The 12,847-nt window shown below is 35.2% G+C and overlaps 1 protein-coding gene across 4 annotated transcripts in view; it reads right to left on the minus strand.

Annotated features, from left to right (window-relative positions):
* Positions 1 to 6,768: 6,768 nt before the first annotated feature.
* Positions 6,769 to 12,847, minus strand: part of RBBP6 (RB binding protein 6, ubiquitin ligase) — a 31,202-nt gene continuing 25,123 nt past the window's right edge. Inside the window, exons 16-19 of one of the 4 annotated variants that reach the window (XM_077141514.1) lie at positions 12,293 to 12,655; positions 11,898 to 11,999; positions 9,284 to 11,041; positions 6,771 to 8,893 (exon numbers count right to left, since the gene is read on the minus strand). In XM_077141514.1, the coding sequence (XP_076997629.1) occupies positions 7,324 to 8,893; positions 9,284 to 11,041; positions 11,898 to 11,999; positions 12,293 to 12,655 (3,793 nt within the window). In that variant the 3' untranslated portion in view covers positions 6,771 to 7,323. Of the gene's footprint in view, positions 8,894 to 9,283; positions 11,042 to 11,897; positions 12,000 to 12,292; positions 12,656 to 12,847 lie in introns of all 4 variants that reach the window. The other 3 variants (XM_077141513.1, XM_077141517.1, XM_077141516.1) reach the window with 3 other exon arrangements.

Here is a 12,847-nt window from a genome sequence, read left to right on the forward strand (position 1 = left end):
GGTAATGGTGCAGAGCTCTCTGAATATACTTAAAACCACTGCATTGTAGAATTTAAAAGGGTGGATTTATAGTACATGAAATTTGTCTCAGTAAAGCCAGTATTACAAAATGGATCAAAGGCCTCTCACTTTTCTAACCTCTGTGACAGTGCCCACATGTCCTCTCATATGTGTTCTCAATAAATTTTCTACTTGCTTACTCTAAAAGAAAATAATAAAAAAATAAAAGGATCTTAGACCCAAGTGTAAAACTGAAATATAACATTTTCAGAAGAAAACACAGGAATAATCTTTGTGAACTTGGGCTAGGCAAATATTTACAAATTTATAAATTGGCTTTCATCGTAATTAAAAATTAATCTTTAAAAGATACTGTCGAGTGAATGAAAAACAAGCCACTGACTAGGAGAAAATATTTGTGTATCTTATTTTTGATAAAGGACTTGTGCCCAGAACATACAAAAAGTTCCCAAAATACAGTTTCTAATGAAAGCAGGATATAATAAAACCTTAATACAGTACCTATAATATCTCCACAAGTCCTGTTATATCCACAGAAGGATAGAAATAATAATAATTATTAATAATAATATTATCAGAATCAGAAGACAAATAAGAACTCTTAGAATTGGAAATATGTTTACAGAAATTTAAAAATTGGGCAATGTTGAGGAAATATATTAAATATATATATTTAAATATATTAAAAAAAACAAAAAAGATGGAAAATAAGAGAAAAAGGGTAAGAAAATTAGAACGGAAAAAAATGGAATGAAAGATATTCTCTCACAAATAATGACTTCTAGAACTGAGATAAGAGTTTCCAGGTTTAAATGACTGACAGGGAACTCAGAATGAGGAAATAGACAAGACTCATACCAAAGTATACCCCTGTGATTTTTTAATGCAGTTAGGATAAGTTCTTAAAGGATTCCTGGAAGAGCAATCACATATTAATAGGAGTCAATTGCTTTAAACTCTTTACCAGCAAACTTGGATGCTGGAATATGATAGCAAAATACTTCTAAGGATGACTGAAAATAATTTCCAACCTAGAATTTTCTGACCAGCCAAACCATTAATCAAGTGGACGGTGGAGTAAGAAGTTTTTGACATTTTATGCCCTCAAAAATTTTACCTCCCATGTATCCTTTCTCAAGAATCTCTTAGATCTTGCATGTGCCCTCCAGCCCAATGAAGAAGCAAACTTAGAAAGAGGAAGACACAATGATCCAATGCAGGAGAGAGGGTAGGGAAATTCCCAGGATGGTAGTAAATGAAGCTTGCAGGAAGCTGTGTGGCAGGCTGAGAGGGTATTCAATTTTTATTGTAATAAGAAGGTTCTAGGAGGGATATCTCAAGAAAATGATAAAATTGACAGGACAGTTGACACATTTAAATATACTGTTTACATTTCTAGTGGAGATCTATAATAGAAAAAAACACCTTAAAATGAGGCAGTTACCAACTCCAGGAAAAAAGCAAAAACTTTTACAATGAATCCTAATACACTGAATACCTTGATTTTCATAATATAGATGCAATAGAAAGAGAGATAATAACGTTAACAATATTTTGATTGAGTCCCAGTGCTAAAACTTTAATTTGGGAACATGGGAGAGGGTAGGTGTGCTTGGGTTGGGGGCAAGGGGAGTTAAGTCCTCTTCGTCATTCTAGAAAGTCAGTAGTAATTAATAATCTGAAAATGGAAAATCAAGGAGTATGTTACTTCTATATAACAAGGTGTTTTTTGTGTCTTCAGTTTTTTTAAAGAAAGAACTAGCAAAGAGTTGATATTGTCTAAAGAAATGGAATTAGGGTGCAATGGATTAGGACAGGAGACTAAAAGGTTTTTTTTTTTTGTCTTGAAGAAGTTATGAATTTTTCAATTATATACAATGTTGTTAGAAATAAAAACTAAAAAATTTTAGTCTGTAAATTGCGAATATGAAAATAACTAACCACCACAGTCACATCCTGATGGAGATGTTAAAGTGGTGAGAGGATGGAGAATCAAGTTGGTTTGGATCTTACGGGTAACTAATAGCCTGCAGGCAATTATCTTACATTTTGACATTTTTATTACCAGTGACTTTTTTTTCAAATGTTTATTGGCCACTTGTATTTCTGTGTAATAGTTGAGTGTGTAATTAAAGAAGCATAAAGGCAAGGAAAGCTATTTAAAAAAAAATTAAATGCAGCTTCTTCTGCCCCCTAATGGCATAATTCATCTCAGGGGAACTGTTTCCTTATTTGAAAAATAACTTAATGACTAATTTCAGTTTGAAAGACTAATAGCTTATTGTATAGGACAGAAAAGAGGGGATGATGCTATGCATAGGAAAATAAGAGCACGTTTTGGTAAAACAGGGGAGAAATGTCATGAAATATATGAAGATAGAACCCATATAGAGAGAAGTCAAGATTAGAAGAGGAAAACTGACACTGGGAACAGATACCAGTGAATAAAAAAGGAGAAAACTGAGAGCAATTAGATCTCTCAAGAATCATCAGAAATTTGGGGAAGATTCTGGGTTCCCAGTTGACAGGGCAGTTTGAAAAAATCAAGCGCTAAACTATTAAAAGAAATAGGAGAATGATCCTAGAAGAGTGGAAGGAAACTGCCCAACACTTGATTACATTTTGAATAAAGTTCATTTTGGATAAAAGACATGTAATCCACCTAGAATTTTAGAATAAGACGGAAAAGAATCTTTCTCTAAATGGTTATCCAGTCCTTAGAACTAGTTATCGAAAAATCTATCCTTTTCACACTTATTTATGCTGTATCAAATACTTTTACACTTGAGTAAATTTGTGGAGTTTTATACAATCCCACTATTTGTCTGCCTACTTTAGCACCAATGTCATGCCTTGAAACTGTATCTTTGAGGGGTTTTTGTTGTTTTGTTCTGTAATAACTAGGCTATATATATATATATATATATATATATATATATATATATAAGCCATTTTGGATAGAATCTTCTATCCCCATCAGTGTTGTATCTTATACTTCAGATTCCCTTTGTGCAATTTCCATTGTATGCCTCTTACTTGCAGAGGCTAAAGTGACTTCAAAAGTAACATTCCTCATTTGCTCCATAACCCACCCTTGTCCCTTCCAGATTATGGGGTGTTCATAATGCCCAAGTTCTTGAAGTAGTATTTCCCAAGAGGCCATCTGCTTTCTCAAGGAATAGAGTTGCCAGTCAGCCCTGGGTATCTATTTATTTCTTCAACTTGTTTTCTTTTTTCACATAATGTTGCAAATCACATTTCAGTTTTCAGAAGTGAGTGAAGTACATCTTCTCATTTGCTTCTATAAAACATTTTATATCATACAAACCATAATACTATTGGGGGGGGGGGGATGCATGGCCCAGGAATCAAACCCGGGTCTCCTACATGGAAGGCGAGCATTCTACCACTGAACCACCCATGCACCCCATACTATTTAAAAATTTTATTTACAAACACTTCATGTCCACATATCACTCTTCCTTTTCCTTTTTCTCAACTTTTAAAATATGGTAACATGTTACTCATTTCAGGCTGGGTCTACCTCTTCCATTCCCTTCCCTCATTTTTAGCCCTGATAGAGTTTTCCCCTTATATTCATTATTTAGCATATTTGTTTCTATTAATTTTAAGGACATGAAAAGAATCAGTGTACTAGAGCTTTATTTATATAACATTAAGCCTAATATTAAAACATTTAAATGTCAAAATTTTATCAAAGTGCCAATGTTTCTACAGAGTATTATTTTATTTCAAATCCTGAATGAATTTCCATTCCTGTATTATCTTACCAATAAAGGCTTTCAAAATTGAAAACTAAATTGAAAAAAGATACATACTGGCCAAGCCAACCTCAGTAAATTACTAAACCGCCACAAAACAATGTAGAAAAGCAAGAATCATGCTGGTGTTAGGTTTCATAAAAAGCAAAGTAAATTTAAAAATAGCGATTATCAAAGGAGTACAGAGGAGCCTTGATAAGCTGTTTATACTTTACTGAAAATGTCACTTGAAACACTTTCATTTGTCTATTAACTGTATTTCTTTCATATTAGTATGACTCATTCACATAAAACAGCTCCATGTTACTCTTTATTAAGGATTTAAGCTTATTTTATTGGATACTATTCTTTAACTTCATTTTCAATTCTTAAAATTGCCTGTGAAAACATTTAATGTCAAATGGGACATGTTTATAATATATAAAAAAAGCAGCATATACAATTACATATTATATATTCATGTTATGTATATATTATATATATTAGTGAAGATTTTTTGCTATTAAAATAACAAGAGACCTACTGAAGCTAGGTTAAATGGGCAGTAGCATAAAGTGGTTCAGAGACAAAAAGGGCAAGGTGCCTAATCAGAGGCTTTGTTCTATATACTTCTACACAGTAACAACATACAATAAAGGAGCTCAAGACAGGAAACAATGGACAAGACATATGTGGAGACACTTGTACAAATCAGGATGAATAAAACATCAACTAGTTTTCTCCTTCTCTAAAATTCCAAGTTTAAACATTATGGAATTAGCATGAGACTAGCAAAGGAGTTATTTTTAAGCCCCTGATTTTAACACTTTGGAATATCCTTGGCACACTGAAGCAGCTAGGAACTGGAAGGATACTATTTCTCAAATCTATTAGTAGCTAAAAAAGATACTTCTTAAAAGAAAAGTTAACCTATTTCTGGTTGCCCGTGATGTTTGCTTACTGGCTTCTGCACATACTTTTGACCACCGTGCAGGCCAGACATAATTTGCCTGGTTAACACAATCTTGAAGCTAAAACAAAGTTGTTTTTTTTATTAATTCAAATATTGCCTATTACTTGCAAGGTATGACATGGCTTCTAGAATATAGGAAACCAGGCATTCCTTTTGAGAAGCTCACACTCAGTCTGATGAGGGAAACAACCAAACACAGCCCACAGAAATACAACTTGGAAAGCATTACTGCAGCATACTTTGCGAAGCTAAGCACCTCAGATTGTGTGCGTTGGGCTAGGCGGTGGGTGGGCAAGGAGCTAAAGAAAATAAGTTAACTCACAAAACAATGAGTAGGAAATCCCCAGTCAGGCAAAGGAGGGTGATTCCAGCCAGATGAAACATACAAGAGTTAAAAAACACAGAGAGGATAAAACATGACCTTTTGGGACCAGCAAAAATAGGTGGACAGATCATTAAGTGACTCACTCCTTCACATGACAGGGGTAAGTTGGACCAGTCAGACACTAGCTTGCGTATCCAAGATTGGACCGAATCTTCATGGGACATCAAGAGCCAATAGAATTTTTAAGGATTAAATAAAATACAAACACTTGGCACAGTTTCTGGCAATTAAGTCACTTAAATTTTCTTCAAGTATTTCTTTAAGCTGTTTGGCTTCCTAATCTAGGTTTAAGGGTTAGCTGCTTAGGTGAGGCAAGATGGGTGAGAGAGAGAGCAGGGCTTGGGGTGTTAGCATGTGCCTGGAAAGGCAGGGTATAGGCAACCTAAGGAAGGGAAAGTCAGTGGAAAGAACCATGGGCTGCGTTCAAACACTGGAGGCCTAAATGAGGCCAAGAGTAAAGCTAGAAATTCAAGCTGTGTGGATGGAACCCAGGCTGTGTGGATGGAGTTTAAAATGTCAGAAGGGAATCAGAGATGATTCCACGTCACTCCAGTTAATTGTCAGTTGCAGATTTCAGTTCAAGTGAAGATCACTTGAGCATAAAGTTAAAGAACAGGAGTCTAAGTAATGATACTGACCTCAAATGTTGGAATTTGTAAGTCAGTTGTGGGTACCAAAGTTTTCAACAAATGTGAGACATACCATCTGGAGTTTTGGTCCAGATTAGCAAGGATTAAATAGCACAGTCTAACTTAATCATCCAAAAGTGGCAATATATGTTGTATGTTGCAGAGGGGTGGGGGTGGGATGCAGAGTAATTAAAACAGAGATCCCATCCCTAGCGATAGAGATGTAATAATCACAAAAGCAGAGCCCTTAGGGTAAAGTTGGTTTCATTTAAAGCAGCATTTCTCAACTCATTCCTGAATGGCTTTCATATTGTTTATCGTGCATTGCCTATATAATTTTTCTTTAAATTGCTTACTATTTTAAAACATTAAATGTTGCACTTAAACACTTTTCAGGAATGTTTACTACCTAAATTGAGTATCAATAATGGTATACAGTATTATATACATGGCATACTCTAGAAATACAGAACTAAGACAAGGAAGCAGAACATTTATAAAAGCAAATTGCTTCTCATATAAATCTTTTCCTTTACTGTTCCACCACCATAGTCCATGTCATCTGCCCCAATATTCTAGATCACCATTACAGCCAAGAACTGGTCTTCCCCCTTTGCCCCCTAAATCATTACCTTCGTTATGCCTATTCATACTGCCATGTTTCTAGTGTACCATTCCTACCGCATTTCCATTCTTTGCGACTTTCCATTGCTCACAATATGCTTCCGGAAACACAGCAATGAAGGAAACCCATCATAGTCGTACCTAGTACTTCTGGACAGATACTCACTGGTTGAGTGCTCTTTAACTAGACAGTTTATCCAGGAATTGAGTAGGTATTAAACTCTGACGGGTTTCAAGAAAGTGAATACATGGCCATAAACAGATTCAAATTCAAACTTCTAATTCTATAATTCAAGATTCTTCTAGATCTATTCAACCATATCCTTAAATTAATCCTGATTTGTTATTTTTGGTCACTCACCACCAGCCCACTAATAAAGTTTATCTTTTAAGGTTACATCAAAATTTTGTATAGTCAGTTCAACTTATATTAACACGTCAACAGATTTTTAAAAATAGGAAAACAGAAGGGTAAACACTACTTTTTTCAAATAATGCAAATAGTCAACATTTGAAAAGTTTACTGAAAACTTTTATTGTAATCAAAAAGTGACATAACGGGGTTGTAATGAATTCAGCAAATCATTCTGCTGATATTTTAGAACTGATACCAGCTTCTGCCAGGCAATTAAAAAAATTCAAATGTGAAAATTTCACAGTACAGTAAACTCCACCCCCAACTAATTAATGGTGGTTAAAAATAATAGGCCCTAGCAAAACCTCTCATGTTACATGGTCACAACTCACAATTCTGTACAAAAGTTCGTGTTATAAAGCTCTGATGTAAAAATCAAATAATCAAGCAGCAATATTTTAAGTGCAGCAAAGGATCTTCCATGTCATTATTTACAAGGCTTGAATCTCTTTACATTATAACAAAATTTAATACAGATGACTTAGTAATTAAGTCAATTTTTAAAATCTGTCCTTTTACACAGGGACAGATTTCACTTTTTGGTCATCTTTCTCCTTCTCCTTTTCTTTATCTTTGTTCTTCTTTGACTTTTTTTTCTTGTGTTTGTGTTTTTGGCTTTTTTCCAACTCTACTTCAGTGCCTGCATGCTTCTTATGTTTCTTATGTTTTTTATGTTTCTTGTGCTTTTTCTTTTCCTTCTTTTTTTTCTTCTTCTTGCTGTCCTGACTTTCTGCAGAGCTTGCACTGCTACTGTGGCTTCGGGTTTGGCTTCCAGAAGGGCTATGACTTCTACTGGGACTAACACTAGGACTGCTTTGACTCTGGCTCCTGGTTATGCCAATCTGACCAACTGCTGCTGTGTCCACACACTCTTTCGTTTTCTCCAACACTTTATCTTTCAGTTCCTTAGAAATTTTTCCTGAAGTTTCCTCTTCTTTTATAGATATATTACTTTCACTGTCACTTTCATTATAGTCTGGTTCAAAAGCAGCTTCATCAGTTTCTCTAGTTAAGTCAGAGCAAAGTCGAGAGGAGTGGCTTAACTGGGCTTTAGGCTTGATAGCATTCTTCTCCATTTGCCCAGTAACTTGCTCTTTTTCAATCTGTGTGTCTGGGATGTTAAGTATATAAAGTAATTTATTCCCACTTGACTCTTTATTGTTTCTTGCTTCTGATACATGCTTTTCACGATCTTTACAAGGATTTTTATCTGCAGATTTTCCTTCTTCACTTGAGTGTTTAGTATCGTAAGTGGCTTTGTGGTCATGAGGTTTTCTGTCTCTTGAGGGACTTGAGTTACCTTTTTTGGAATCTCCTGGTCCTTTTTTAAGCAAATCTCTCTCCTCCCTCGGTTTGTTTTTCTGTCCAGATGCAGAATCTTTATTCCGAGAAGGAGAGTCTTTTCTTCTTGTTAACTCAGTCCTTTCATCTCTACGTTTGGAACTTGAATAATCTCTGTTGTCATAGTCATTTTTTTTCTCTCTATTGGGAGTGAAATCTTTATTTGAGGAACCACGAACTGAATCATGCTTATCTGAAGATCTAGGCTCTTTAGAAGATTGAGACAGGCTTTTAAAATTTCCTTGTTCATTCAGACGGTCTAAACTACTATCTTTCTCTGGCTGAGTGCTGCTCTTCCTCTTTTCAGAGTTTTCCTTTTCCAACACTGAATGGTCTCGATCTTTGGTTTTCCCCTTTTCACCAGATGCAGAATTTTTTGAACTTTTGACTTCATGCTGTATAATTTCATGGCTCCCTTCCTTGGTTAGTTTCTGAATTTTCTCTGATGGCTCACTTTCTTTTTCAGTATATTTGACTATATTTGATGGTTTGGTGCTAACATTTTTAATAATGCTAGTGGGCTTTCCTACACTTGATACAGGCTGTGTGGATTTAGCATCTTCTTCCTCAGATTCAAAGTCATCTTTATCCCATTTGGATTGAGGAACCTGAATCATAATAATGACATCTTCAGCAGGAGCTGTATTGTCATTATTATATTCTTCCATAGTTTTAATGACAGTCCTCTTTGTATCTGTTTTTTCTTCAGATTTCCGCACAGGACTGCCTCCAGTTGAACTTGTACTAAAAAAAAATAAAACATTTTAAATAAACGATAAAATTACTATTAATTAGAAAACATAAATATAAAAATGGTGACGTTAAGATTTCAGTTAAACACAATAAATGTCCTTTTAACTTTAAAAAGCCAATTATTCTGCTCTAATATATATAAATGAAATAAGGATATGATTGCATAAAAACAAACAGATCTACAATGAGTTATAAAACAGATATGCTCATTCCCAAAATATACTTAATTCCTTACTTTAAAGAAAATAGCAAACCAGCCAAACCCCCAGCATCAGAGCCCATTCTTAATTGTTTCACTTTGGTAAAAAGTACAAGCACAGATAAATTAAAAGAATCCTCTCCCAAAGAAACATCTACATTCACCCACCCATAATCAAATACCTGGTATAATCCACGAGAGTTGAGCTTGATCCTTCAGCTCCAGTTACTTTTCGTCTGACCTTTCCCTTCACTTTTTCTTGTTTAACTTTATTAGATGTTGATTCCACTTTTTCAGAGGGTTCTTTTGTATTAGTTACAGTTTCTGCACTTCCAATTTTTTTCCCTGTTTCCCTGTTCAGCTTTATTTTTTTGGCTGGGGCAGCTGAGGACAAAACTTTGTCCTTTTCAGGAGTTCTATCCATCTTTTCAATATCAGGTTCCATCTTGCGTTTCGGTGATGGCTTCACTATTTCAGTCACTTCTAGTTTAGAGACTTTTACTGAAGATGACTCAAAATCTTTATCTGTACCTTTTTCTTCAGTTTTTCTTTTTCTTTTTTCTCCCTTGCTATCAAGTGCCTTACTTTTCTCACTAGGCTTCTTGGTCTTTTCTTCCTTAGTAGTTGGTTTTTCTGATTTAACATCTTTGGAATAGTCCTTCTTCACTTTTTCTTCTTTGACTGGTTTTGTCTCTTGGTGTTCTTTTGCTGACTTGGAATGAGCTTTTCTGGGGGTACCAATTATCTTTTCATCTTTCTGAGAGGAAGATGAAGATTTAGCATTGTCAGTCTTTGGAGTCTCCTCTTTGGCTTTTTTAAGTGGAGGTTCAGGTCGAGGAGATTTTTCACGTTCTCCATCTAGTTTTTCTTGGGGTCCTTTAGCCGGTTTTACAACATTTTCTTTTTTGGATAAAGCAGATCCATCATTTTTCCGTTTGGTTTTATCACCTTTTGCTTTTGGTTTATCTTTTTCTCTCTTGTCTTTTTCAGACACTGATTTAAAAGTAATGGATTCTGCATCCATCGGTTCATCTCTAACAGGTGTTGCATCATCTCTGCTTGGGGGAACAAACAATGAATCTGCTTTATTTTCTTCATTACCTGTAGGTTCTCTTGATTTCCTAGATGTCTCCAGTAATTCTGGGTTCAGAAAACCTTCACTTTCTTCTCCTTTTCTTCTTTTTCTATGTTTCTTATGCTTATTTCCTTTACCATCTCCTGGAGCATTTTCACTCTCCTTCTCTTTTGACTTTGCATTATCCTTCTGATTGTGACTGTCTCTCGCTGAAAGTTTTTCTGGATAGTTGCCACCTATGTTCCTGCTTCTATGACTTTGTCCAGCTGAATAATCTTCTCTACGGCCTCTTGTGAAGGGAGAATTCCTGATATTAAGTGGTAAAAATCTCTCTGGAGAAAAATTCTCTCTATTTGCTGAGGGTCTAGGCTGTGCTCCAGCAGCATATCCTTTATAGTATTTTTCATACCACTCTCTATATTTTCTCTCCCATTCTCGGTAACGCTCTTTTTCAAATGGGTCTCTAAAGTCAACACTCCTCCCATAATAAGCTTTCATGTCATAAGGTGGTGGAACTTCTCTATATCTATTAAAATATTCACGTTCTGTTTCCCCTTGAGGTACATTACGTTTATTGGGAGACTGTCCCCTAAATGCTTGAGGAGATCTTGACCGTGAATGATATCGTCTATATGGGGGCGACCTTGACCTAGATCGATGATATCCATGAGATCTAGACCGTGAACGGTAATTTCGACTCTTGCCTCTGCCTCTTCTGGGGTATGGAGGTGATCGTGAATAGGAACGAGAATGCGAGCGGCTAAATGATCGAGAATAAGAGCGTGAACGTGTCGAACCAGATCTTGACTTAGAATAAGTGTATGAACTTCTTGAATATGATGAACCACTATAGGGAGATTTAGACCTAAAAACAAAACAAAACAAAACAAAACAATAGTTGATAGTTGAGAAATATATACAAAAGAAAACAGGCTCTCAGAGTCTAGCAATTTTTCCTCACGGTTTCATCTTTCTATCAATTTCATTTTAGGTGATTAAAGAGGCACAGTGACCTCTACTGGAATGGAATAAAGTACATAAAGATCAAAGCAATCACTTGTTAAAAAAGAAAAGCAAAATCTTAACAATTAAGAGTAGAGCGCATTAATGTACCGTGAAAGTTGTATGAGCTAATTAACACTAAACAAAATGTCAATTAAATTTAAATTTCACTTCCTATTTGATATTTAAATGAGTCATTTTTTTGTTTCATATTAACCAATAGTCTAGCCTTAAAAGGAACCACATTTCAAATGTAAACTTAAAAAATAAGGCCTTTTAAAACAAACTTCCAGGGAAAATTTTATAATTCAGTTTTTCTATCTCCATAGCAATTTGTATTCTACAGTTAGTTCATAATTACACAGGTTAATGTTCCAGCAAGAGCTGTAGCCTTAATGGTAAAAGGATTTTCAGAAATGTTCTTTGGCTATTTCCCTATTTCTTTCCTTTCACAAACATTTCCCAATTAGTTCACACTATAAACTTCGAGGGACAAGGGTAATTTAATTCCCATGACTGCTAATTCTACACAGTAGAATTTACCTTGAGACATTATTTCAATAAACAGATATTGGGAAATATGCTACATCTTCATTACTATAAACCTAGACCGAATCAAAAAAATTCCATAAGTGCCATGTTATTTATATCCATAGCTAATCCCTGGATATTCAAAGTCCCATTTGTAATTTTGTTGTGAAGGCTTGCAAAACACTAACCTGGAAAATGAGCGCCTACGCTCCTTTTGAATCTTTTTGTATTCCATCAATTCCTTAGCAAAATCATTTGTAAACTCATCTAGCTTGGACTTTTTCTTTTCCCTAGTAAAATAAAGTTAAAGAGTGAAAGTTAACAAAAACCATTTAAGAAAACTAACAAGACAAATGTAATCAGATCATGAATGAAATGAATGAAATTGCCATTAGTTTTCCACTTTAAATCTATAAATAACTAGGAATCCCTGAGGAAGTTGCTTGTATGGCTTTGGTTTAATTTTTAGGTGGTTTTTTTCTTGTTCTAACAGGAAACAATGAAAAGTGTTTCCAAAGAAACCTATTTAATGTTACATCAGAAAATGAAAAAACATATAATAATTTCAAATTAAAATACTTACTCTTCTTTTAATCGTCGTTGCTCTCTATAGAATTCTTCCCTGGACAAAGGTGGTGCTTGTGTTGTTGGGATGGTATTTGAATGAGACGTCTGCACGCCTGATGATACCCAAGCTGTTGATAAATTGGCTGGAGCTGGGGGAAACCCAGGAGGGGGGACACTATAACCAGCAGGTGGTGGTTGGCCAGGAGGAAACTGAGGAGAAAACTGTGGTGGAGGAACACCTGGAGGGAGAGGAAGTGTATGGGGAGGAGGTGGATACAAAGGAGGTGGCGGAACAGGTACAAAAACTGGAGTTGCTGGTAATGATGGGCCTTGAGTCCTCTGTGATCTTTCACTGTGATGTCGTCCACGGTTTATACTTCTGGAAAAATAAATCCCAAGTCATTATTCCTTCAAATAAAATCATCTAAGACAAATAAGCTTGTTTTTTTTCCCCTACTCATAGTTATTTTCAAACTTACAAACAAGAGAGTAGAATCATCTATTCAAATCTATACAGGGACAGCGATACCATTTATATGGTATATATCTCTACATATAACAAAACCAAACC

The sequence above is a fragment of the Tamandua tetradactyla genome, chromosome 23 (assembly GCF_023851605.1).
Source record: "Tamandua tetradactyla isolate mTamTet1 chromosome 23, mTamTet1.pri, whole genome shotgun sequence".
In the NCBI taxonomy this organism is placed as follows: Eukaryota; Metazoa; Chordata; class Mammalia; order Pilosa; family Myrmecophagidae; genus Tamandua; species Tamandua tetradactyla.